Source organism: Spermophilus citellus (genome assembly GCF_964194105.1).
Source record: "Spermophilus citellus genome assembly, chromosome: 9".
NCBI lineage: Eukaryota > Metazoa > Chordata > Mammalia > Rodentia > Sciuridae > Spermophilus > Spermophilus citellus.
This window is the reverse complement of record NC_138191.1, coordinates 122200283-122227361: the sequence shown is the minus strand read 5'-3', so window position 1 is coordinate 122227361 and position 27079 is coordinate 122200283. Positions and strand designations below refer to the sequence as shown.

General features: G+C 46.4%; 1 protein-coding gene across 2 annotated transcripts; it reads left to right on the top strand.

Moving 5' to 3' along the window:
• Positions 1-258: 258 nt before the first annotated feature.
• RCAN3 (RCAN family member 3) lies at positions 259-26370 on the top strand. Of its 2 annotated transcripts, none has more exons than XM_081307574.1 (5): positions 259-383; positions 7930-8182; positions 21048-21221; positions 22546-22717; positions 23793-26370. In XM_081307574.1, exons 2-5 carry the CDS (start codon positions 7985-7987, stop codon positions 23972-23974), a joined length of 726 nt encoding a protein of 241 aa, XP_081163700.1. In that variant the 5' UTR covers positions 259-383; positions 7930-7984; the 3' UTR covers positions 23975-26370. The 2 variants fall into 2 exon arrangements, with proteins under 2 accessions (XP_081163700.1, XP_081163699.1); XM_081307573.1 differs by lacking the exon at positions 259-383 and adding an exon at positions 573-755.
• The last annotated feature ends 709 nt before the right edge of the window (positions 26371-27079 follow it).

Here is a 27079-nt window from a genome sequence, read left to right as displayed (position 1 = left end):
TAGAGCGAAGAGCAGTAAGAGGAGGGAGGGAAAGGAAAGGGGGAGGGGCGGGAGCACGAGGAGGAAGAGGAGGGGGCGCCGCGCCAGGGTTGAGTCCAGGGGACCTAATCACACACCTGGTGCCCTCTACGGCTCGGCCACCGCCTAGTCTCTGCTCCTCGGGCAATTAAGCACCTGGGAGCCCCTCCTGTCCGTAAAGCGGGGACAGTAATATCCGGTTAGCTGGTTACGGGAGGTTACATGAGGTGAAGGTGCGGGGCGCTCTGTAGGGTGCACAGTAACTGGCGCGGAGCAAACGGGAATAACATTCCTATTAAGTGCCCTTGTGACAGTCGTAGGGGCCGGCGGGAGACAGGGGAACTCGCTGGTCACGGCGGAAGACGGTAAGGTCGTCAAAGGTCCTGTTTTCGGGGACACCTAGCGCCCCACCCCGGAGCGAGGGCCCGAGGCCCGGCGCTGGGAGCGAGCGGCGGGAGCCGCGGGCGGGTGCGCGCACGGAGAGCCCCCGCCCCCCGGGAGGAGGAGGGGGCGCGGCCCGGGAGCGCGCGCGGCGCTCGGCCCCAGGCGCCGCCCGCGTCCCCGCCGAGGCGGCCGCTTCCCCGCGTCGAGGGCGTGGCGGCGGCTCCGGCTCTGCCCTCCGCCCGTCCCCGGCGTCTGTGCGCCCCCGGCCGCGCTGGTCGCCGCGTCCTGGTCCCCCGCAGCCCCGTCGGGCGGCCCCGGCCTCGGTCCTGCCTCCCGCAGCGGTGAGCGCGCAGGTGAGTGTCCCCTTCCCTGCGAGGGCCCGGCGCAGGGCCTCTCCCAGCAGGTGTGCAGCCCGGGCCGGGGCGCGGGGCCCCTAAAAGTGAAAACAGCGGCCGTCGGAGGCGCCTGGGAGGGGTGGGCTCCCGTGAGCTGGGGCCCTCCCCCCAGGCGCTGCGGCCAGGACCCCAGTCCAGCCCTCTCGCACCCAGGGTCTTCTCTGGCGGTGTGTGGGGGGGTGTTCCTGGTTGTCCCCGCCCCCCCCCCCAAGCTTTCTCCCTTCCACCTGCAGTTTTCTCCCACAAACTGACTTTTCGAAAAGCTGGCAGGCCCTCTCTTCCCCTGGAGGGAGGAGAGGTGCAGTTGGTAAACCCAGGCCAGAAGGTGGAAGCCCCCCTGTTCCTCCAGGGCCCCTTCCCCACGGTGCGTGGATAACCGCCGAAAGCATTTATTCCGTGTGACTTATTGCAACCTGTTACCTGCCCCATCCACTGCCTGCACAGGTAGAGCAATCAATAGTGACCTGTTCCAGGTCGCTTCGTTCCAGCTTTCGTGCAAAATCTGATCATCTCCTTTAGAGATTAGGATTCTAGAGTAGGGAGCAGTTCACAGTGTTTCAGAGACACTCTAGGATTAAAGTGATGTTTTGGTATAGGGCTCAAAGCCAAGAATACTCAATTTCCCTCATCGAAAGCTACCCAGTACAACACATTGTTTGAATTTTGCATGGAAGTCTGCATTTAATAGAAGTCTCTGATGTACTACTTAAAATACCTTAAGACTATCTCATTAGCTCTAGATGTTTATGCATCGCAAAAATTCATTCTTTTGCTGAAGAGTTTATGTAGTTTATTTTAGAAATGGACTTTGGATGCAGGAAGACTGAAAAAAGCTGGGAAACTCAGAGTACCATTACCCATATCATCAGCTTTACATTTCATTTCACTGGCAAACGGTTTCCTTGGGTAGAGATTTCTGTGCTTTTATGGGAAATAGGATTTTTCCTGCTGTTGAAATGTAACACTTGTAAAGCTTTAAAACGTGAACATTAGGGTAAGAAATGAGATTCTGTCTGATGTTATAGGAGTTGCTGGTTTAAAGAAAAACCAAACCTTGGTGAAGAGTAATGTGACTTAGAAATGTGTTCAGCTGAAGCTTGTGAAATAATGGCAGCCCGGGCAATCAGTGGTGTTTGTTTCTTGGGCCCCTGCCCTAGATACCATGGAAGGTAGAGGCTGGTCAGGGATTTCCACTTTGCTCCTGGAAGGTAGAGATTATATTGAGTAGAAGTAAATTATATACAGCAAAACAAATAACATGAGACTTTCATGACTGTACTTCAATTATTCTTTAAGGCCTGTTATTATATTCTCGACAGTTTATATTTGTTGTTTATTTCTGTTTTCTCTCTTAGGCTAACAGATACTACTATGTCTGGTGCAGCAGGAACCTCAATTGTAACAGGACCAATGCAGCAAAAATAGCATTGAACACACACAGAATATAAAAATCTAATTTTCATCTTTTTTTTTTCCTTTTGCAGTGCTGGGGATGGATACTCTCAAGTGATAGGAAAGTACTCTAATGCTGAGTTACATCCCCAGCCCATAATTTTCACTTGCTTTACTATTGCACCAATTTTTTTTTTAAATCTCAGCTACTGAAAATGGTAACATTTTACCTGTAAGCGGGAAATGAGAAGAAATGAGAAGATAGAGGCTTCAGGGTAGACATTCAGAACCTCCACATTGTCAGTCCTGAGTGGCCTTTTAAAAAATTTAAATTATAATTTCAAATGAGGTACACATTTGCTTCCATGACTGTTGTAGCATTTTGAACATACCCAAAACATTAAAAAGTGCATCTGGCTAAGGTATTAAAATGTTCCCCAAATTGGAAGCATATTATTTTCAAAAAATTATTTGTTCAAAAGCCCCAAGGGGAATTTACCTTTTTCTTATCGGAGCAGAAAATGCAAGATCAACTCCGTGTGCGTGACATTTTGCTTTGATGGATTACTTTTGTCACAGGGCCTGTCATAGTGCAGCAGATGGTCCTGCTCCTTGGAGTTTTTCCACTCATTTGATGTTTCCATGAAGAAACAATTTGCCAGAAGCCAGCCCCAGCTACGGTTGCGCTGGAGATGATGCTAAACCCTGATTAGCTCAGACCTTTGCTTACCGAAGCAGGAGGATGTGGGTTTAGCATTTCTGCTGGGTGGGTCGAGATTTCCCTGGGTTAGTGAACCGAGGGAGAGCATGGTCTTGCAATAGAGTCGGGCAGAGTTGGCAGAAACTCCAGTAACAGCCTCAAAGAACCAATGGGCTTCTGCGGTTTTTTCTTTGTCCTAGTGAAACATAGTTTACCTTTTATACAAGCAGCTGAGTTACCTTAAATGACCTCCCTCCATATTACTGTCTTTTTCACATGTAATTTTCTGATGTCAGAAAATTATGTAATGGTTGACAATGTTGAAAAAACCCTCCTGGTTTGTCTTTAGCAAGAGAACCAAAATCTGAATGATAATGTCTCTGATATTGTTTGCATTGTATGGTGACCTAAAATTCTGTGAGGCTCCTAAAAAGGCACCGTGGCCTTTTCCCTAGCTCTGTTTTTTAAATCTTCAAATGTTTTCATTCTGGAATCAGATTACTATCTCCAGTGGTAGTTAAGGAGCTCACATTGTTGATAAGTCTGCTAGTAAACAGTTTTCTTGGTGATACAAACTTAGTTTTATTTTTGTTGCTTTATTTATTTTTAATTTATTTTTCGTGTTTGGAAGTAGATCATTTGGAGATATGTGGTTTTCTTCTTTTTGTTTTTTTCCTGATTTGAATATCAGTTCCACCAGTGGTTCTGATACTATTGGGGTCCTTTCAGCCCAACAGTGCGTTAACTCAGATCATGCTTATGTTAATTAATTAGTGAGCACAGACTATATGCAAAGTATTATTCTGGATATGAGCATGTATTCTCTCATTTAATTCTCCTTACTTAATTATTATTATCTCCTTAATTATTCTTACTGGGTGAGGATTACTATCCCCATTTTATAGTTGAAGAAATAAGCAAAAGAGTTCATCTAACATAGAGTACTTAAGGAGCCAGAATCCAATCCTAGGAAGGCTGATTATGGAGCCTGAATCTTTCTGGGGTGTACTTAAGGACTGCTCAGACTTCTCTTATAGTTACTGTGGCTTCTTAGTAGTCTGTCCTTTTTAAGTATGTTAGAATTTGTGAGTGAACAAAATGTAGCAATACTATAAATATTACTGAAATGTTTTGGTATAAATGCAAATAAATTAATAGTAATCTAAAAATTGAAGGGACAATGTTGGGATAACTGACAAAATTTGAATATGAGCTGGGCGCAGTGGCTCACACCTGTAATCCCAGTGGCTTGGGAGGTTGAGGCAGAAGGATCACAAGTTCGAAGCCAACCTCAGCAAAATCAAGTTGCTAAGCAACTCAGTGAGACCTTGTCTCTAAATAAAATACAAAATAGGGCTGGGGATAAGGTTCAGTGGTTGAGTGCCCGTAAATTCAATCCCCAGTACTTTAAAAAAAAGAATGGATATGGATTGTTAATTAGATAGGATTATATTGATGTTTTTGATACTTTAGGTTATATAAGAGAATGATCTTGTTCTTATACATTGAAGTCACTTGGGAGGAAAAGGGTATATACTTCATCTTATTTTCAGTGGTTCAGAGCATGTGTATAAAAATAGAGAAAAAGCTGGGCATGGTGGCACACACCTTTAATCCCAGTAACTCAGGAGGCTAAGGCAGGAAGATCACAAGTTCAAGGCCAACATAAGCAACTTGGTGAAAACCTGTCTCAAAAATTAAAAGGACTGGGGATGTAGCTCAGTGGTAGAGTACCCTGGGTTCAATCTGTAATATATGACCAAAATACATGAAAAAAAATTTTTTAAAGAGAGACAAAGAATGATAAGGCAAATGGGCAAAATTGGTAACTCTGGGTACAGGATATTCAGGAGTTCCTTGTACAATTCTTATAACTTCTGTTTGACGTTCTAAGCAAAAGAACCAAGTTAACTCAAAATTGAAGGTAGAAAACAGGAAATGAAGGTATATCATTCTAAGATTTGTGTGTGTGTTTTTATGTTAGGTGAAGGATTGTTTCCTGTGCTCTATTTCTTCTTTTTAAGGTTGGAGGAGGGAACTTGAAACAAACAAAAAAGTCTTATCAAAAACATAGGCTGGGGGTTGGGGGGGCTCAGTGGTAGAGTGTGCTTAGCAGGCACACTCACTTTCTCAAAATCTCTCCATCCAGAACCCCCCCTCCAACTTATCACCCTCTTAAAAATCTAGACATGGTATTTTCTTTGCCTCTTCATAATGGGTTGGAAGAGGAGCAGATAAAAACAGTGTCACTGGAAGTTAAATTGGGTTGGTTTTGTCACTGCCATAGTGTGCTGATGGGACTGGTTTTGTGCCGAGCTCTGTAGCCCAGCTCACACCTGCCTGTCTGGCTTTGTCTCCCGCCACCCCCTCCACCCCGTGCACCGCACCCACTTGAGAGCATGTGACCTGTGTGCTCATCTTTTTGTTTTCCTGGCTGCTCTCACAATGTTGGCGTGGCGCGGAACACACACCCCGTTCTTTTCCTGCGGAAGCTCTGTTCAACCTGAAAGTCTCACCACAGCGTCCTCTGAGAGCCTGTCTCTAATCCCATGCAGAATTAAATTTCCCTTTGTCTGTGCTGACGTGCTCTCTGCTTCTATTGAGGAGTCCTTGTTAAGCCACGATGGGCTGCAAACCATGCCAGGGCTGGGGATTCAAAGGCACTCACAGTCTGAAGGCAGGGGTGATTTGCAAATAAATGATCATAATATAGAACAGAGACGTGAGGGACTCTACGTGACATCTTGGCCTTAAAGATGATAAGGAAACCACAGTGTGATAGCATTTCCCACCACCTTCCTGGGGCCCCCTGAGACTGGAGATTTCTGGCGCCATAATCTAATTAAAGGAATAAGTGCAAAACAATTGTAGGACCTGCGAGCTTCCCAGATAGATATCTGTTCAGTGGAAAGCCAAACATACAAGCCTAGAACTCAGGAGAAGGGCCTGAGTCTGGGCACAGACATTTGGAAGTTTCCAGTGCATAGAGCCAAGAGGGGCCGAGGAGCAGCTCAGAGTCTCTTGCAGCTTTTTCTACCCTGTTCACCCCGTCCCCTGGTGGGGCAAGCAAGATTCTGCCCTTGCTTCTCCCACAGCCTTGGTCATGTCTATGACCACTGCATGATCCTGACTCTCCAACATGAAAATATGGAATATTTGAGAGAAAGGAGCTCAGAGGAGGTGTGACAAACACGGAGAGGGGAAATGGGAAATATTCTCTCCTAAATGAAGCCCATAGAGAAAGGGTCTCAATGAGAATCAGAGAACACATCAGCTGAAGAGGAGACTTGGGGCCAGAGAAATAATACAGCAGCAATGAGCCCTTGGAACAAGGGCAGGGCCTTGCCGGCACATGCCTGAGAGAGGGGGTTGGTCAAGGAGAAGAGCACAAATGGGTGTGGCATAATGGAAGGAAATGGGCAGGAAAGCCTTCGTTCATTTGGGAAAAAAGAGGCATGGTGCTGTCCTTCCTGGCTCAAGAGTCAGGTGAAATGAGAGAGAGCGCCGGGGCACTCCGCGGACCACAGGGAAACTCGGCTGAGAAGGCTGGTGGGTGAACCTCCCTCGTGGACAGACCACCCGGGAAGACGAGGAGGAGGAGCAGGGGGAGTGGGCGGGGCCCGCGCAGGTCAGGTGTGAAGGGCGGAGGAGGGGCCAGTGCCGCAGTGCGGACAGCGGTGGGTGAGGAGTGGACGGGGTGGGCAGCCAGGCCGTGTGCGGCAGACACAAGCTGAGACCTGAAATCCTCGTCCTCTTAGAACTTGCTGCTGTCCGTAATGAGGACAGTGGGAGCTAAAAGATAGTGATGCCCAACCGCACTGAACTGGGGCGCGACAGGTGGCGAGGGAGTGAAGAAAGCAAATAGGGACGGCTCTTTCCAGGAAGTTGGTAGGAAAGGCGAAGGGCAGAGGGGTAGAAGGGGGAGAGAGAGTCCGGAGGTGGGGATGTTGAGCACCTGTGTCTGCCGAGGAGGAGGAGGAGGAGGAGGAGGTGCAGGAGGAGGGCTTGAACATTCGACAGGGGATGGGATGCTGTAGGAGGAGCCCTGAGGATGACTGGCACCCGGAGGGGACATTCTTGCTTGGGCCGGGGTTCCATGAGGATAAGAACCATGTCCCATTCATCGAGTGTCCCCCAGTACCAAGCAGCAGAGAATGAGTGACAATTTTACTTTTTAGAATTGATTAATATCAGAATAATGGGGGAAAAACACCCCTATTTTATCCTATGATGATCATTCTGCAAATAAAAGAGAGAAATCTCAGGAGCTGTTGAGGTGGCCTTACCCATGATCACTTAGTGTTCCTGTGCCTCAGGCACTCATTCTTAAGTGGTGTGTTGATCTTGGAATACACGTACAGCACAAACAGCTTCTGCTCTGGTGTTTAACAGAGGGACCCTGTCGGCTCCAGGTCTTTAACTTAAATTCGTGATGTTTAATAAAAGTTCAGAAAAAGGACGTCTTTTCCATTGTCTTTTATGTTAAACTTTGCCACCGTAAATATTTCCAAGACATATTTACAAAGACTGACTTCATAGAGGACTTTTGGTTCTGAGTAACTGAGGTCTTGAGAGAATACCTCAAAAAACAACCCCGTTAAGGCGAAGCAGCGCATCAGACCGTACTTCAGGGCACAGATGGCGAGCGGCTCTGCGTGGGTTTGATTCTGCTGTGCCTCTTTCAATGTTTTAGAGCTAAAATACAAAACAAATATGTGCAGGCAGTGCTCGTTCACATTTTTTTTCTTCCCGCTGCTTGTCAGCCAGGGAACATGTTGGTATGATCCTCCTTCTCCCAATGTCATGGGAAAACTCTTGGTTTTTTTCGCGATCTGACATTGCCCTGTGAAACATGCTAAGCAAATCAAATCGGTACACATAGAATTCACCTGTGAGGGCTGGCGGACGTTGGTTTGAAGACTGATGGCTCTTTCCCGGATAGAATGGCTACACCTGATGGACTACTGTCTTGAGACCAGTTGATTGGAACCTTACATGGCACTCAGTTTTACCTCGGTGTTTTCCTCTTTTTACCTGTAGGTGCCCTGTTGATATCCTAAGAACTTGAAAAACGGAAAAGACCTGCTTTTAGGGGATGATGCTGAGGGACACTGTGAAATCTTGGAATGACAGCCAATCAGACCTCTGCAGCAGTGACCAGGAGGAGGAGGAAGAGATGGTCTTTGGTGAAAATGAAGAGGACTTGGAAGAGATGATGGACCTAAGTGACCTGCCTACCTCACTTTTTGCTTGCAGTGTCCACGAAGCCGTGTTTGAAGTCCAGGAGCAGAAGGTAGGCAGCATCCTACCCACCCTGAACTTCTGGCCTGGAGAACATGGGTTTGGGGGAAGCACATGTTACTGATCTGAGACAAATTCAGTACAGAAAGCACATCAGACCTTAGGCCTTCGTGTTGCATTATAGAGGAGTACAGTTTGCACCAGACAGACAGGAAATATTTAAAAACCAGTCCTTTCCCCCAAATATTGTGAGAAGCACTAGCTTTTGTGGACTTCAAATAAGTCTTATTCAATCTACTCATTTGTTTATTCATTCTTTTTTGGAGACTGTAATTAAGGAAAAGCTCAAGATTTTCATCTTGTCTTCCTATTCCAGGGGAGTACTCACAAAAGAAGGAATTCTACTTTTTCCTGGGGCTAGTTACATACAGCCAATTAGAACTACTTAGGATTTCCTTGTAGCATCATTGTTAAACATTTTTTTTTTGTTATTACTTTTGACAACTCATATGGGGAAAAATGATTTTTTTTTTTTTTTTTTTTTTTGCGGGGGAGTACTGGGGATTGAACTCAGGGGCATTGAGCCACATCCCCATACTTATTTTTTGATGTTTTATTTAGAGACAGGATCTCACTGAGTTGCTTAGGGCCTCGCCATTTCTGAGGCTGGCTTTGAACTTGTGATCCTCCTGCCTCAGCCTCCTGAGTGCTGGGATTACAGGTGTGTACCACCATACCTGTTTCTTTAAAGTGTACTCTCCTTTACCTGGAAAGAGGTTATATGTGGGAGTGTGTGTGTATTTTTCCATCATAACCTCAAAAGCCCATAGATCTTTTTTTTTTTTTTTTTTTTTTAATCTTTTGTACTGGGGATTACACTCAGAGGTGCTTTACCACTGAGCCACAGCCCCACCCCCCCCACCCCTTTTTTTTTTTTATTGAGATAGGGTGTCTCTAATTTACTGAGACTGGCCTCAAACTTAGGATCCTCCTGCCTCACCCTCAAGTTGCTGGGATTACAGGTGTGCACCATAACACCTCACTAAATAAGCCGTAGGTCTTATTCCCACAGAAGTAATGGATTTCTGCCGCTGTTCTGCGTTTCCCGTGTTCTGACCTTCTTCAGAAAAATACCTCATTGCCCCTTCTTTCTGTCTGTGCACTCAAACTGCTTTCTTCCTGGAGTGGAACTAGTCAGTTTAACTCAGTCCACACCTGAGCACCTACAGTGCATGAGGCACTGTGCCGCTTGCTTCGTGGATAGAGCATGAACACACAGCTTCCGCGTCCCATGGATGGCCATCCTTGGTGATGTAAGGTGGAATGCTAGCACTCTGGGAAGCACTTGCTGGTGTTCTGATGTCTCCAAAGAGACAGGATCACACCAGGTGAAATCCAAGATCTCCAGACATCAGTGAGGAGCTGTGGGTGTCGATTTTAGCTGGAAAAGAAGGGAATTGGGGCCAGAGGGAACAGAATGAGCAAGAGCTGTGTCAGGAGGTTGGGCCACGATAGAAAGCAGAAGGCCATCCTTTGTGGTTGGCAGAAGTTGGGCTGGTGGTGCCATCGACCGAGTGTGGGTCAGTGCAGGAGCTTGCCTTCCCACGGGTGTGTTCCCTGCAGGCTCCCAGCAGAGGACCGGCCATCCGAGCTATACGGGAAGGCCAGCTGACAGTGGAGGTGGAGTGGTAGGAGGAGACAGGTTCTCCAAGTAAACCTGCCTACAGATGACACCCCTCCCTGTGGTGGAGCAACGGGGGGGGGGGGTCACCGTCCTGAATTTTGTGTCTTTGGGGGTCATTTTAATTTATAAATGCTATTTCCTTTTTTTTTTTTTTTTTTTTGTACCAGGATTGAACCCAGGGGCACTTAGCCACCAAGCCACAGCCCCAGCCTTTTTGGTATTTTATTAGAGACCGGGTCTCTCTGAGTTGTTGAGGGCCTCGCTAAATTGCTGAGACTGGGTTTGAACTCATGATCATCGTCCTGCCTCAGCCTCCCGAGCCGCTGGGATTAGAGACGTGCCCTGGGTTCAGTCACAATTTGGAAATTTTCAAATTGTCTTTCCTAGTTTTCTCATCTTTTTAAGAGCTCTAAAATTTATATTATAAACAAGTAAATCTTGCTGATTGATGTGAGAAACCACATGTATGATCTCCAGCCCTTCATGTCACTCTGTGGGTGATTGAAAATAGTCCCCCCAAATGGCTCCCGTGAATGTGTGCTGTGCAGACCTTCTTCCTTGTCACCGCCCCTAAGCCGCGCTCTGTGACAACTATTTACATAGCATTTGCATTGTGTTAGGAATTTTAAGTAATCTAGAGAGGATTCAAAGTAGATGGGGGGCTGTGGCTTATATGCAAATACTTCCCTGTTTCACACGAGGAACTTGAACTTGCAAAAACTTTGGTATCTGAGAAGTTCTTCAAACCAGTTTATCCCAAATTTATACTCACAAGAATTCTTGCAAGAAACCTCACAATCTTTTTTTTTTATATTTATTTTTTAGTTTTAGGTGGACACAATATCTTTATTTTTATGTGGTACTGAGGATGGAACCCAGTGCCTCATGCATGCTAGGAGAGCGCTCTACCTCTGAGCCCCAGCCCAGGAAACCTCACAATCTTAAGCCTGTTTCAACCTTTTCTAACCACAACCTAAGGAGTTTTAACTTGCCAAAGGGGTGAGTCCTTGTTGGTTTTCATTTTTTTAAATAACCTGGGGGTTGTATCTAACCCAAATTCATACCAAAAATCATCTCAGCAGAAGTTCTAGTAGCAGCAGCAACTCAGCAGACTTCACCTTGTAGATAATTCCTAGTCATGGTGACTCTTAGACAATCATTTTATCAGTAATGTCTGAAATTGTAAAATACACACACACACACACACACACAGAGATCATCAATTAGACATAAAATGTGGGCAAAATCAAATGGTTACAATATCAGTGTCCTATTTGGCTTTATTTTTTCCTGGAATCACCAGTGTTTTGTCTACAGTGCTGGAGATTTAACCCAGGGCCTCACACCTGCTGCTCAAGGGCTCTACCCTGAGCTACATCCCCAGCCCTTTTTATGATTTTAAGGCAGAGTCTCACTAAGTGGCTGAGGCTGGCCTGGAACTTGGGCTCCTCCTGCCTCAGCCTCCCCAGTAGCTGGGACTACAGGTGTGTGCCACCAGGCCCAGCTCTGGAATCACCTGTTTATGCAGGTGATCCACACATGTGAAGAACTCAGGAGTGGACACTTCTGATGGATTTCAGACAAATCCATCCTGATTGCAATTAAACAATTTATTTTTTAAAAGAACTTTTTTCCTGACTTGAAAAGATTTTTTTGTCTTTATGGCCATCTTATCGTTGAAACCAGCTTTCACGTCCTTCCAAGTGGCACTAGACCAAATAACATGGGTGCCATCACCATATAAAGGTAAATTTGCTGGATTTGAGCTCTGTTTTCATCAGTGTTTCTTAAAAACAGAATGCACGTGAGGGGAGAACTATTAACCCAAAGAAAATAAATCGAGCGAATCAGCAGGTCCGTCAGGACGGCTGCGGGTTAGTGCTTCATTTTTCTTGGGTTTGGGTTTTTCCCAGCGTGATGGCATTTCTTCTTTGTTGTGTTTTTCCCTTTCTTAAAAGAAGGGAAAATTGAACTTGCTTCTGATTGGAGCATGACAAGTTTTCAGAATGTAATATAAGTTCTTACAAGGTGAGCCTTAGGTCTGGGTGTCTGTGTGGGTTCAGTAAAGGGTACTGGAAGAGAGTCTCTGTGGATAAAGAATGACTTCCACTGACCTGCTCTCCACAGGCCATTTTATTTGAGTGTTTTCCTCATTTTAATGGGGTATCTCAAGACATCTCTGCTGGATCAGGGACACTCAGCATCTGGTTGAGCTCCCAGGGCAGAGTAACACCTGTGTTTGTGGGATGGATGGACTCTGTGCCCTGGCTGTCGGTGATTAACGACGCTGTGCTGTGACCAAGAGACAGAATCAGGAGCAGAGGGAGGTTACGTCGTAAGTTGGAGACTTAATCTGAAATTTATGATCTCAGATACAGTGACCAAATTCTTTTGGGGTCTGTGTAGTCACGTGCACTATTTAAATTGTTCTATATAAAGAAGAATAGAAAAATAAGAAAAACAAGTGGCATTTGGAAGTTAGTCAAACGAGCCGATTCTCTGGTCTTCAGACTAAAATCAGTTATCGGGTGTCCAGCACTGTGTTCCACCCAGAAGTAAAATCGTTTGAGAAAAGTGATTTGTTGAAGGGGCAACTCAAGGGAGAATGTTCCTGTTACAGTGAAATGAAATGTGTTTTTTAACAGCCTGAAACATCAAAAGGTTTCAATAAATGAATGTTTGATTGAATCTATTGTACTTTTCTGGCCAAGAGCTCAATAGATTTAGTTAGCTTCAAGGCTACATTAAATATTGGAGAATCACAGACGTTGAAAGGTAGAAGAAATCCTGGTCAAGGATATCCAGTGGGCTCATGATCATGGCTTGTTTTAGCACTCCTTTTTCACTTGCACACTGAGAACTATGAAACCTCAATATGATCGTCCTTGGTGTCTGTAGGGAATGGGTTCCAAGATCCCCAAGGATCCCAAACTCTGTGGGTGTTCTTACCTGAAAAGCAGAGCCTGCGCACATCCTCCTGAGTACTTAAAGTCACCTCCAGATTCCTGATGATGACTTATCAATGCAAGGCTGTGTAAGTAGTTGTTACACTGTATCGTGGAGGGAATAATGAAGATGTTTGTAGATGTTTTTATAAACACAACTGTCATAGACCTAACTATATTTTTAGTCTATGGTTGGTTGATTCTGCGGATGCAGAACCTACCGATTCAGAGGGTCAGCTGTTACTACACCAAAAAATTTAGGTTCTGCTCAATACCTATCAAAATCCCAAAGATTTTTTTTTTTTTAAATAGAAAACCCCAGCTGGAGGCATGGCACACGCCTGTCATCCCAGCTACTTGGGAGGCTAAGGCAAGAGGATTACAAGTTCAAGGTCAGCTTGGACAACTCAGGGAGACCTTGTCTCAATGTAAAAAGGGTGAGGAGGTAGCTCCGTGGAGGAGAGTCGGTACAACTTCCTGGGATCCGTCCCCAGTACTGAAAAAAAAAAAAGGTGGGAGGACTTGTCTTTGCCCTGCATGAGGTGGCTCCGGGTCTTCGGACATGTGCCCATTGTTTTTTGGGTACTTCTTTACTTTTTAGCGATATTCAGGATCACTTTGTGCCTTCTCTGCCCCCGCCCGGGGATCCGCCGTTTCACTGACGACTTTCGGTGAAGTGTTTAGGAATCAAGGTGTGGAGGCAGGTGTGCTGGCTTCTCTTGGACGGTCACTGTTCCCGGCCTCTCGCTGGACACAGCTAGGAAATGTAGAGGCACAGACATATTTACAGGTGCCATGTGGAACCTTCTCCTCCCAACTCCAGGAAATGCTAAGGGATACGTTTCCATTTTTCTCCCTTTTCAAATTTATGGCACTTCTCTCTGAGAGAAGAAATTTGCTTCCATGACCTCGTATTCACTGGGTCAGTCACCTCCCCCACTGTGTCACTGCCACCACCCCTTCCTGTGTGTCCTGGGCCACCTCCTACACCCACACCCCCTCTACAGGGTCCTGCCTGTGTGTTCCCCCCTCCCCTCTCACCCTGCCTGGGCTCCGGCCTGTCCTCTGGCCCCTCTGCCTGGACACCCGCCCTCGCATCCTGTGCCGGGCTGCCCTCCCTTGGACGTGCCGTCCTCAACCCTCCTGGGCTCCGACACCCCATGCCAGGCCACCTTCCAAGTGATCCCTCGTCTTAGCTGGGATCCCCAGTGTGACCCCCAAACTGCCCATCAGCATGTGACCACTTCATCGAGTCGCCCCATTTAAAGCTTCCAGAACAAATCTTCAGGAAGAGTCGGGAAGATTTTTTTTTCCAAAAAACAAAATAATGCGCCTCCTTTAATTCCTTCCCATGTTTGTTTCTGACGATCCTTCGAGTTCACCTGCCTTTGGAAAGATGGGTCTCCATCTGTCCTCCCGTGTGCGCGGAGAGAAACTGCCAGGAGGAGCGTGAGCCTTGGCGTCGCTGCGTCGGTACCGCACACGGCCACCTGGGTTCCTCACTCTCCCCGGTGCCAGGCTTAGCCCATGAGGGGGGGAGTGGAGGGACCTCCGAAGAGACTCAGATGAGGGGCCACAAGATGCAGATGACCAGAGACGGGTCTCCAGTCCTCTCCAGTCCCCGGGCGCCCAGGCTGGCCATGGGGACCTGTATGACCCACCTGAATGAAGGACCCGGCTCGCTGCTGCTCCTTTTTCTTGCTTATGTTGATAACTTCACATCAGCCTCTGGCTGGGCTTTAGGTGAGCGGAAGTTCACTCTCCCAGCTGGCGAGGCACCGGTGGCAAGCCACCATCAAGGCCATCAGGAGCCGCTCTCTTTAACCAACAGACAACAAAACCAAAAGATGGAATTAATACGGTTAAGAGCCGCAGAAGTGACCGTCCGGCATTTTTCTCACTGTGCCCGCCCCCTCCACCCAGGTCAGGGTTCACTGCCCAGGGGCAGGGTCCTCTGCTTCAGGGTGCTCGGGACCACAGGAACAGGGCTGAAGGGTCCTAGGAAGTTGGCCACTGATGTCACTGCTGGTGGTGTACCTTGTCACCTTTTTGTACCCAAGACTTCTGGGGGACAGGTCTCCTGGGGGGTGGCGAGCAGTGGGTGGGACTGTTAGGAGGGGCGCGTTCTGATCCTCCATCAGCGACTCCCACATGCCCACTGTCTAGTTCAACTAGTGTCACCCCTGGGCATTCGCCTCCTTCCGGGGACCCCCGTGGTACAGAACAGTTTTTCTGTGACTGGATGGACCCGTGGACCCCTGCAAGAGCTCTTCCCTGTTTCTGTTAGGAATGGCTCTGTCTGGGTAAGAGCTGTTCTCAGGGCTCTGGGTGGTCACTCATTGTCCTCACAAGAGCCCCAGGAAGTGGGTGTTGGTATCATCCTCATAACCAGCAGGGGACTTGGAGGCACAGCCAAGGAAATCCCTTGCCCAAGGTCACACAGCTGTATAGTAGAGCCAGAACTGACCCCCAACAGTGGAGGACAGAGTTCTGTTGCCGTGCCAATAACAAGCTGTGGACACCACACACCTTCCCAGAGTCACCTGTCTAGGCTGTGGGCTCCTCCTGAGGCCTTTTTTTGTGGCCTCATGTCTGAAGCAATGGGCTGTCTCTTCTGGATACAGGAGTATTTTATCCACACCAAAGGCGAGTGGCAGAGCCGCAGCCCTCAGGAAGGGATCCTCTCTGCTCAGAGGAGGTGGCTTAGGTATGAAGCCTGTGCTCAGTCACTGAGGTCATTGGGTTGATGTCATCTCTGACGGGGCTGGCCAGCATCTGCAGGCAGAGCCGTGCACTCCACTCCTGGGGAGCAGAGGTGGGTGCGCAGGACGCAGCCCGAGGCCCGGTGGGAGGTTGAGGCAGAACCTGGACTTTCTCGGGACAGGCAGAGGGGGTGAGAGTTGGGGCATCCTGCCGAGCAGCGTGGTGGGTTTCCCATGCAGCCGGCGTGGACCCTCCTGGCTGACCTGGGCCTCTGAACCCGGAGTGTATGTGGCAGCGGTCTGCAGGACCCAGACAGCTGGCCCATCCTGGGGCAATGTGTGAGGAAAACTCACCTGAGTGCTTTTCTCACCTGTGACGTCTTAAGATGGAACATTTGAGCTCCAGGGCCTGGGCAGGTTCCAGCCAGAAGAGTTTTGTGGGCTATTTGAGACTTTAGATAAATGCCTGCCTGCCCCTCCAAGGTGCCCAGCAATGACAAAAGTAGCCCAGCCGGTTAGCGAGCCGAAGTGGGGCTTCATAACTAAACAACCAACAACCTTCAGGCTCCAAAACAAAAACCAGCTGTCAGAAGCGGGGATATTGCTTTCCCAGCACTGCAAAGCCCTGGGTTTAATCCCTTGCATCGCAAAAAAAAAAAAAAAAAAAGCCTACTTGTGGATTCTCAGACCTGTGGTTCTGAAGATTACGTGTCTCCAGTAAGTGTTTTCCAGAAAGGCCAAAAAAAGTGTTCTTTATGGATGGGCCACATGGTTTAAGTACCACTGCGTGGGAACAGTGCCTTGGTACCTTGAAAACGGCGTGTGCGTGCAGGACGCCTGGCACAGACCTGACAGCTGCCTAATCAGCCTAGCTCTTAATGCCCGGACTGGGCGTGTGGGCACCTGGCCTGGGTGTGTGGACACTGGGCCTGGGCGTGCTGGGCACCCGGCCTGGGCATGCTGGGTGGGGCTACATCGCACCCCTTTCTAGGTGCGTTTTCTAGATGTTCTGAGGCTACCGATGCTTGAAAATAACTTCTGTGCTGATGGGTCTTCTCCAGCTTAGCTACAGAAGAAAGAAATTTTAACAAGCAGAATGACTACTAATATCTAAGGATGTGTTGTGGCCAGAGCCACCTTCCTGTGCTCACAGGTGCTGCAGGTGACTCAGAGGCAGCCTCTGCCCTTCGGCCTGAGCAGCCCGGGGTCTGGTGTGAGGCTGCAGGTGTGGTGGCGCCTGGTGGCCCCTGGAGGAGCGTGGCTGAGGATGTTTGATATTGGGGTCCCCATTATTGTATCTGAAGGATGAAATACATTTTTTAGTATTTTGAAGGATGAAATTTCTGGAGGAAACGTGCCACCATTCCCTTACGGCAGGTGATGCTGATTTCATATCAGGAAATTCAGAAACTTTTGAAAGTGAGTTACTGCAGAAACCATTCTAAGGAGAAACATCATAATTTGGTGTTTGAGCTGCTAACAGCAGTGGTCACCGCGGGTCAGGTTCGTTTCACTTTCCCAGATCCCATCCTTCCTTTTGTCCCCAGGCTTCTAAATCCCTTCTGTGACGTCAGGGGCAGCCTCAGGGAGGCCACCGCTGAGGGCCTTTACTTTTCCCTCAGTTAATATGGGTTGAGCATCCCAAATCCCAAATGTTCCAAAATCCAGAACTTTCTGAACATTGTGTTGGTGCTGAAAAAGTTTTGACTTTCACAACATTTCAGATTTGGGATTTGGGGATTAGGGATTTTTAACTGGTAAAGTCTGTGCAGATATCCAACCTGAACTACTTCTGCTCCCAAGCATTTCAGAGAAGAGATACACAACCGCTAAGTTTTGCCTCTTACACAATGTTCAAGTTTCTGCAGGACCTCCCTCACAGGCAGACTTCACATATTTCATAAACCGTATTTATGCTACATAAAGGAGAAAATGAACAAACACAAAAGGAAAAAAGGGAACAAACACAAAACCTAGAAAAACTTACTCATCAACTCTTGCATGACTTCTTTTGTGTATAATTGTGTGTGTGTGTGTGTGTGTGTGTGTGTAAAGCCAATGCACCCTGGGGACCAAGGCCAGGGTCTCTTGTGTATTGGGCATGTTCTCTACCACTGAGCCGCAGCCTCACCATTTTTAAAAATTCTTAATTAAGTCACAGGTAATGGGATTTAGCAGACAGACAGGATGATCCGTCGCTACCATCTGCAGGGTGCTTTCAATTACAGTGTGTTTCTGGAATGAGAAAGTTGTTTTGAAGGGCAGTAGGAAGAAAAATTGATACAAGTAACTTTTTGCAAGATAGTGTGTGTCATACCGGCATTGTGACACAGGAAAATCCCTCCTTGGGAGGTATTTGGAATAAATAGTAGCAGGGCACATGCCTGTAATCCCAGCCTCTCTGGGAGGGTTAGGAAGGAGGATTGCGAGTTGGAGGCCGGGCTGGGCAGTCTATCAAGGCCCTGTCTCAAGAAAAGAGACCGAAGGAAAGCACTGGGGGGTAGCTAGGGTAAAGTCTCCTGGTTTAATCCCAATTACAAAAAAAAAAAAAAAAGTCAAATTATGTACAGAATGACAAAATATTTCACCAGCCATGCTTCATTAGTTTCGGCCTTAATTTCCCTTTCTGCTGTGTTCAGTACTGATGTTTAACTATCACTCATGGAAATTTTAATATTTGTTTACTGTTTAAAACATTTAAAATAAGCTGCTATCAAGAATGAAATGTACTGGGCCCAGTGGCCCACGCCTGAATCCCGGCGGCTCAGGAGGCTGGGGCAGGAGGAGCAAGTTCAAAGCCAGCCTCAGCAATGGTGGAGTGTTAAGCAACTCAGTGAGACCCTGTCTCAAAATAAAATACAGAACAGAGCTGGGGATGTGGCTTAGTGGTCGAGTGCCCCTGAGTTCAATCCCCAGTACCCACCCCTCAAAATTAAATGTAATGTGATTTCACAGCATCTTCATTCCAGTTTTTTTTTAATTAGCAAGTCTTGAAACGGGTGCTGAGGGAACAGCGAACGCCCCTAGAGGTGATAATAGTTACCAACTTTTCATGTGTTTACATGTTTTCACTTAATAACGGATGTGCTATCTTAAAATTCTTTGTCTATGATATGTATTTGTTCATTTCACTTTAATATATGAAAACAATATAATAACATATAAAAACAACATAGTGGCATATAGTAACAAAAATAGGGTTTGTCAAAATTGGCCTTCTTTTAAAGCTGCTTCTATGACATTGGAGATCCAGACGTAGTACCGAAAGGGTACCGCCGCCCTAGAAAGCAGTTTGGTAGTGTCTGAGAAATAAATCCCGTACCTCACATACATTCAGCCCTTCCACTCCAGGTATTTGTCCCAAAGAAATACAAACAAAACACAAAACCTGATGCCCAGACGTTTACAGTACTTTACTCATAATAGTTAAGACCTAGAGACAACCCAGGTGTCTATGAGCAGGTGAGTGGATGGGGACCTGTCTGGCGGAATTCTGCTCAACCTCGGAACAAAAATAGACCTCAACCACATGGCTGAATCTCAGAGTAATGACACTTAGTGAGGGAAGCCACATTCCCCCCAAAAGGAGTGCATACTGTATCATTCCATTCGTAGAAAATGCAACCTGATTATAGTGGGGGGAAAGGACAGCGGTTGGCAGCAGGGTAGACGCTACCTCGTGTGTCAGTCTTTACATGTGAAGAACTTTATGTGATTAATTAATAATTATGTTGAATAAGGACCTACATGTGAAAGGCAGAAGCACAGACCTTAGAAGGCAGTCTAGGAAAACATCATCATGGTCTCCGGGTGCAGGAGAATTAGGGCACAAAAGGCACAGAAGGAAACCCTCATAAATTCAGTAGTGTTCAAATTTAAAATTTCTGTTTCTGAAAAAGGGGGAAAAGAACCACAGATACTTGTGGCCCATATAATTGACAAAGAATTAGTATCTCTATAGAACTTCCACGACTCAATTTAAAAAAGAAAGATGGGCTGGGGATGTGGCTCAAGTGGTAGCGCGCTTGCCTGGCATGCGTGCGGCCCGGGTTCGATTCTCAGCACCACATACAAACAAAGATGTTGTGCCCGCCGAAAACTAAAAAATAAAAAAGATTAAAAAATTCTCTCTCTCTCTCTCTCTCTCTCTCTCTCTCTCTCTCTCTCTGTCTCTCACTCTCTCTTTAAAAAAAAAGTTAAAAAAAAAAAAAAAAAGAAAGATGGCCCAGTAGAAAAGCAAGCAAAAGACATGAACAAGATGTAACCTGTTCTCTTGTTCAGTAATTAGCTGTCACAGGTAGGGCATGCCTGGGGGGGTGGGGCTGAGGCTGCCGAGGGCCACAAGTTCAAGGCTGGCCTCATCAACTTAGACCCTGTCTCATGCAGTGATATGGGGACCGGGGAGGTGGTTCAGGGGCAGAGTGCCAAAAAGGAGGAGGAGGAAGGGGAGGAAGAAGAACCCAAATAATCAATAAATGTGAAATGAGGCTAAGCCTTGTTATTATTCAAGGAAATATGAGTTATTATCAAAGTTAGAGTCCATTTCCTGTCCATACCTCTAGTGGATAAAGTTTGGTAGTTTAACTGTCAAAGGTAGGCAGATACAGAACCAGCAGAACACATACCCGCTCTTAGAGGAGAAATGGGTACGAACATGTTGGAAAACTATCTAGCATTATCTAGTAAAGATGTGCCAACTCAAGCCCAGAGTTCCACGTGTACCAGTAGAGAATCTCATACATGAGGGCAGCAACATCTTTGTACAGGAATGTTCACAGCAGCACTGTAGTAGGAAAAAATACTGGAGGCATCCAAATCACAACAGTGTTGGAACGAATAAACTGTGGTATGGCTCTACCATAGAATACAAGACAGTACTGAAAAAGAACACGGGGACAGAGCAATAAGGAAACAAAAACACAAGTTGTAGAATATATACAGTGTGATTCCATTTTTTAAAAATTTGTTTTAATTGTAGGTAGACACAATAACCTTTATTTTTATGTGATGCCAAGGATCAAACCCAGTGCCTCATGCGTGCTAGCTGAGCACTCTACCACAGAGCCACAACCCTAGCCCCGGTGTGATTCCATTTTTAAGGACACAGATAAACATTGTTCAACTATGAAAAGAAAGCAAGGGAATATCCACAAAATTCCAGAAATGGTTAGGGTGGAGGAACAGAATATGATGAGGAGGTAAACAACTCAGGCGCTGGCGACTTCAAAACAGTAGCAGTGTTCTTGTTCTATAATTAGACATGTTTGTAGCATATTTATACCTTATATTTATAGCATTCAAACCTACATAGTACTTAATAAGGTCCATTTTATTTAAACTAAGTATAAATTGCAGAATTTAGCATATGAATTTGAGGATCTTGAATCTTAGGTGCCTGCAGGAGAATTATGGTCTTTTTTTTTTTTTGGTGAAAAGATGAGTTTTGCCCCAGTACTCCTGTTTAATCATTTAAGTTTCATTTCATTAAATGGAAAGTGGCTTCCTTGCAATATATTGTGCGCGCTTAAAATCTGCTTCTCCCCCCCACCTCCCGTTCTCTGGACCCTGCTGTTCCTCAATTTACAGGAGAGATTTGAAGCACTTTTCACCCTCTACGATGACCAGGTGACCTTTCAGTTATTTAAAAGCTTTAGAAGAGTCAGAATAAATTTCAGCAAACCTGAAGCAGCAGCAAGAGCTCGGATCGAACTCCATGAAACAGACTTCAACGGGAAGAAGCTGAAGCTGTATTTTGCACAGGTACGTCTCAGCGTGGCAGACCTGCTCTTTGAATCTCTCCACCCACAGGGACTCTCACCTCCTCCTCTTCTCTCTCATCAAATCAGAGGTTTTTGAAACAAACCATCCCAGCCAGCAAATAATGTAAACTTCCCTTTGTTTTATAGGTACACGATCTGATTTACCTTCTGAATATACTTATCCTCCTAACCTTTGTGTTGCTGAAATGGTAGGAATCCATTTTTCTGGCAGCTTTGTTCAATGAGGGCTCTGCGAGGGTTAAGCCCTGGGACCCTATGTTAATTTTTTCCCTCTGTATCTGGCACATCCTGAGATGTGAGAGAACAGTCTCTCAACTCACTTTCTGAGTTTCGATTCCTCTGAGGAGCCCTCTTGGAAAAAAACTGCCAGTCCAAGGGATGGCCAGGAGGGGGCGCAGAACCCTGCGGAAAGGCTGAGCTGGTAGTGATCCCCTGGCAAGGGCTCTCATTCTCTGATCCTGCGCAGGTGTGGCTCTTGAATAAACCAGTTTTTTCTCAAAGGAATCAATGAAACAAAGGCATTAGATCTCATGAATGAAGTGTATTGTTTTATCTTCCAAAATAATAATAATAAGTATCCCCTGCCTCCCTCTGTCTTACTTCTAAATGAAAATCGAGAGAGGCTTGTCATCTTGCATTCCAAATGAACACCTGAATGAAAGCGGGGTAGACATTTCCCCGTCGTCTTTTGAAAGAGAGGGCGAAATCAGATGGCACAGTGCCTGTCTTCTAACAAGGGGGTTGCATCAGTCGAGATAACTGACCTGTAAAGAGAAGGGGGTGCAAGTTTGGCTCATAGTCTGGAGGTTTTGGTGATCACTGGCCCCTGGCTTTGGGGCCTGTGGTGAGGACAGCGCCTCGTGGCCAGAGCTCAGGGGGAACAAAGTCACTCACCTCGTGGCCAGAAAGCAGAAGGAGAAGCAAAGGAAGAGGAGGGGGTCCCCTGTCCCCTTCAGGGCACTGGCTGAAGACTGTCATTAGTCCCCACTTCCGCGGCTCCCATCTCCCAGTAGCGCCCCCTGAGAGCAGGCCACACCGTAGCTCACCTCACCTTTGGGAAGTGGCTTTCCTTGGTCATTCATTCATTCATTCATTCATTCTCCTGTTCACCTCATATTCAATGAGCACCCGATGTACGTGGCCCCGCACAATGAGCCCAACGGAGCCCACCCCACCTTCCTGGGGCTGGAAGAAAGGGAAATTTTTACATTTTCTCTAAGACAGCGTGACAATTCATGTCGTGATGGCAACGAAGAAAAACCGCCCCGTCCTCAGAGTGGCTGTGAGTCTCTCCCTTCCTGCAGGTGCAGATGTCCAGCGAGGCCCGGGACAAAGCCTACTTACTGCCACCTCAGCCTGCCAAACAGTTCCTCATCTCCCCTCCTGCGTCGCCCCCGGTGGGGTGGAAACAGAGCGAGGACGCCATGCCCGTGATAAACTACGACCTGCTCTGCGCCGTGTCCAAGCTGGGGCCAGGTAACTAGCTTTGGGTTTTCCCGTTTTTGTCCCAAGACAGTCTCACCAGCCTGGGTTTAGATTCCTGCTGTACATTTTCGAGCTCCAAGATCCTGAGCGAGTTCTGAAGCCTCAGTTTTCTGAGCCTTCGTTTCTTTGCTCTATAGAGATAATCCTAATGTTCACTGTGATTTCAGGGATTAACTTAACAATGCATAACACTCAATAGTTGTTTGATGATACCAGGGATTGAACTCAGGGGTGCCTAACCACTGAGCCACATCTGCAGCTCTTCCCCCCACAGCACTTTTTAAATTGTATTTAAAGACAGGGTCTCCATAAATTGCTGAGGCTGGCTTTGAACTCATGATCCTCCTGCCCCAACCTCCTGAACCACTGGGATTACAGGGTTGCACCACCAGCCCTGCTTAAGATTACTGTAATCTTCACTGTTACAAATTCTAGGACTGGTATTAGCTGCCTTCTCTCACTGGCCCCATCATGTACCAGATAGATGACAACGACTTTGTATCTCAAGGAATTGGTTGTCGTGTTATATCATCCCTTCCAAATTGTTCTCTGAGCTTTCATTTGTGACCTTGCTTCCTTAATTTCTCCCTGACTTATCCCTTTAAAGTAACACAGACACGGATTCCGTGCTAGTTGTCCACCCAGGACCGAGTCTCACCTCTTGTAGGGGCTTGATTAGAGGAGAGGCTGGGAATTCTTAAGACACCCACCTTTTTGACGTCTGAGGTCCTAGAATAGATTGCCGGTGCTGCCTGGAGCCTTACCAGCGTCTCTGGGAGACGCTGAAGCCATCATGAAATGTAGCAGATTCTCCGTATTATTCATGCCACAGTCAGGGGCATCTACATGCTAATTTGCGAGACCTCAGGCCCAGGACACCATTGTATATAAGAGCCTTACGTCATGGAATCTGTAACACCAAAGCCAGATAAAGTACTCTGACATAGGATTTAATGATTTTTTAAAAATCTTCGATCATAGAAATGCTAATAGAACAAGCTGTTCCGAGGGACCTGCCGTTCTTCCTGCTGGAGGTGACGCCTTGGGGCCCTTCTTGCCTCCACAGGGGAGAAGTACGAACTGCACGCAGGGACCGAGTCCACACCGAGCGTGGTGGTGCACGTCTGTGAGAGCGAAACTGAGGAGGAGGAACCAAAGCTCCCCAAGCAGAGAATCACCCAGACCCGGCGCCCGGAGCCCCCCAGTGCAGCGCGGAAGGAGCCCCAGGCCTTCGACTGTGCGCTGTGAGGCCGCCGGGCCTCCGCCGCAGCTCTGGCCGTCGCCTCCAGGGGGCGCTGTGGCCCCAGGGCGGGAGGCTGCAAGGGACCCGGGCCCGTCCTTGTCCTTGGCTGCGGGTGGGATGGAGGCACAGCGGTTTCACCTGTTTGAAATGTTGGGTGACACTCTAAATGGCAGGTTAAAGGATTAGCCCCCAAGATGTGACGCTGATGACCGTTTTAAACAGTGACAACTAGGAACATGGCTTCCCCACTGCAGCAAGGTTAGCGCCCCTGATCCCACAAGGCTTGGGTACCACACATGGAGCCGTAGCACCCTGTTTGCAGTCCCACTTTTATAAATTTAAAAATAGTCTTACAGTGTTAATCATCTGGCTGGGTGTTTTTGTTTTGGTATAATGGCTTCTAATACATTGATCAAGGGTAATTGTTATTTGGTATACATGACTTTTTTTTGCACGAAAAGAAACCTGAAATACAGAATAATTCATAATCATTGATAATGAATCATTTTTCTCTTTTTCCAAGTTTTATTTTCTTTTTTCTTGGTTAGCCATCAGGAAAGAAATGCCAAATCCACTATGATGATCAGAACCAAGTGGCGCCAGCCAGTGTGTGCGCTGTTCTTACCCTTGGCAGGCTCTTAGTAGAAGCTGGGGGAGTGCTGCATGCAGGTGGCTCTTCCTGGTATGTCCCCCTCACCCCCAGATGGGCTTCTGGGGAAGAACTGGTACATGGGAAGAGGGACACATCACGAGGAAGCTTGACTGGCTGCTGCTTCCTGCCATTGGGGACCCCAGTTCTAGCCTCTGAACGGCCAGGCCTGTGTGCTCCACAGTCTGTTACCTTCCCCAGCACTGTCAGGCACTAGTTGTTGAGTTTTTCTGTGCTATGCATATATTGGTGTATGCCATTAATAGTCTTGAAATTAGAAAAGGTAACCATGAGATTTTTTTCAGAAGACTCTTAAATTTTTCCATTGGGATATTTCCAGCTTGCTGGGGAAGAAAAGTCAGACATACTATTTTTCTATGAATCAGCAGTTGAGGGGAGAGGTCATATTTTTGTTTTCAATGAAATTTCTTATGTTGGCTTACAGTTGTCGTTTTTCCCTAAAACAGGATAGTTTCTCACTTATGTTTCAGAATGTGTATTTGAACCTCCCAAGGTAGAAATAGTATCTATTTAATGCTCTGTGTTCTATTCAGAAGTTGCGGTTCCTGTTAACAGAAAAGGCCTGTAACTGAGCGTGCTCTGCTGTTGTCCAGGTGGCCGCTGGCTCTGTGCTGTTTTCTTCGTGGGGCAGATGTCCAGAGCTCCCCAGACAGATATGAGGGAATTGCACCGGAGTTTGAACTGATAAACCACAGTGGCTACACTGCAAAGAAAGAAAAACACAGAAATTCAAACCATGATATCTGTGTATTGTGGGTAACACCTTGTTGTACTTTAGTTCTTATTATAGTAAATTTATCTCTGAGGGCTTAAACTCTATTACACGAACAACCCACAAATTGGAGAAAATAAAAGTTTTCTGTTTTGTTTTGTTTTTGCCCCTCACGTGCTGAAATGATAAGCTCTCCTATTTGTATATATTTGCCATCGCTAAGCCTCGATGTAAATTCAGGTGAAATTTACAATTCCAGAGACAAGTAATTTATTGAATTCAGATCATCATTTGTCAGTTCAGCTGATAGCCACTCAATAAATTTATTTTGCTATTTATTTATTTATATATTTATTTATTTGCAGTGGAGCCTCCCTGTGTTGCCCTGGTTGGTCTCAAACTCCTGGGCTCAGTTGATGTTCCGGGACTCTGGCATATGCCGTCACCCCGCTCCGCTCCACAGTTCTAAGCTCAGGACTCTGCTTCTTTCTGATTGCAGGATGGACCCGACTTACCTGTCAGGAAATGTAGATATTTTCAACAGTTGAGAAATTTTAAAATTTCCTGTTAGGTAATATTTATTCACTCTAATTTTTGAAATGATTAAAACCCCATAATGTTTTGTTATTTGGCTCGGATTTCATTCTCTACCTGCCAATCAAAGATCATGTAAGATTTTTGTTGTTGTTGTTGTTAAGTCAAACAGTACAATTAATCAATTTATTCTATTCTCTTTCTTTTTTTTTTTTTTTGAGAGAAAGTACTGAATAAATTCAAGAAAACTTTAAACCAAAAGTACGTGCTTTGTACTTTCTATATGTGTTATTTATAGACCATGGATTTATTTTCAAAAGGTAGATCTCAGACATAATTAAGCCATGGAAAAATGCAACAGTTTGTGGTGGGCCAGGTCCTTCGTCCAGAGTCAAGGACCTCAGACCTGTTGGAGAGGTGACCGCTGCTATCTGTCCTCTTCCTTTCCATGTGCTCCTTTTTTTTTTTTTTTTTTTGCACATTTACATTTTCATCTTTCTGCATTCAAGGCAACAAACAACTTAAAATTATTGTGACTGTGTAAAGGAACAGATGAGCGGGGGGAGTAGTAGCTTCTAACTGGGGAAGTTCATATAATAGAAACTCATTTGTTTAAAAGAATAAACTGAGGGGCTGGGGATGTGGCTCAAGCGGTAGTGTGCTCGCCTGGCATGCGTGCGGCCCGGGTTCGATCCTCAGCACCACATACCAACAAGGATGTTGTGTCCGCCGAAAACTAAAAAATAAATATTAAAAAATTCTCTCTCTCTCTCTCTCTCTCTGTCTTTAAAAAAAAAAAAAAAAAAAGAATAAACTGAAAGGACCAGCTGTGTGACCCTGGCCAACCATCTGATAAATACCCACTTGCTTCACAGCTCTCCTTATAGGGGATCAGCCCCAACATCATCATCAGACTGACACTGTTTTCCTTCATCACAAATGTGGGGGCCGGGTGTTCCCAACTTGAAGGTGTCATGATTCCCAAATGCGCCAGCCACGCGGCAGCTGAAGCAAGAATAACTGCCGCGTTCACTGGCCAAGAACATGGTGAACGTCATCCAGCCCGGGTTAAGAACCATCCGGGGGCTAAGTCCAAGCACCTCTACCCACTAAAATAAAAGTTCACAGACTTTTCACTAAATCAGATGCAGGGTCTGCCCTGAAAGCCCCCATTTCTTTGGAAATAGTCACATT

Bases quoted from the DNA above. Each gene is read 5' to 3' on its own strand.
- RCAN3 (XM_081307574.1), top strand. From the start codon at position 7,985: ATGATGCTGAGGGACACTGTGAAATCTTGGAATGACAGCCAATCAGAC. The intron at 8,183-21,047 runs GTAGGCAGCATC...CTCAATTTACAG, and splicing joins TTGAAGTCCAGGAGCAGAAG to GAGAGATTTGAAGCACTTTT. The intron at 22,718-23,792 runs GTAACTAGCTTT...TTGCCTCCACAG, and splicing joins CGTGTCCAAGCTGGGGCCAG to GGGAGAAGTACGAACTGCAC.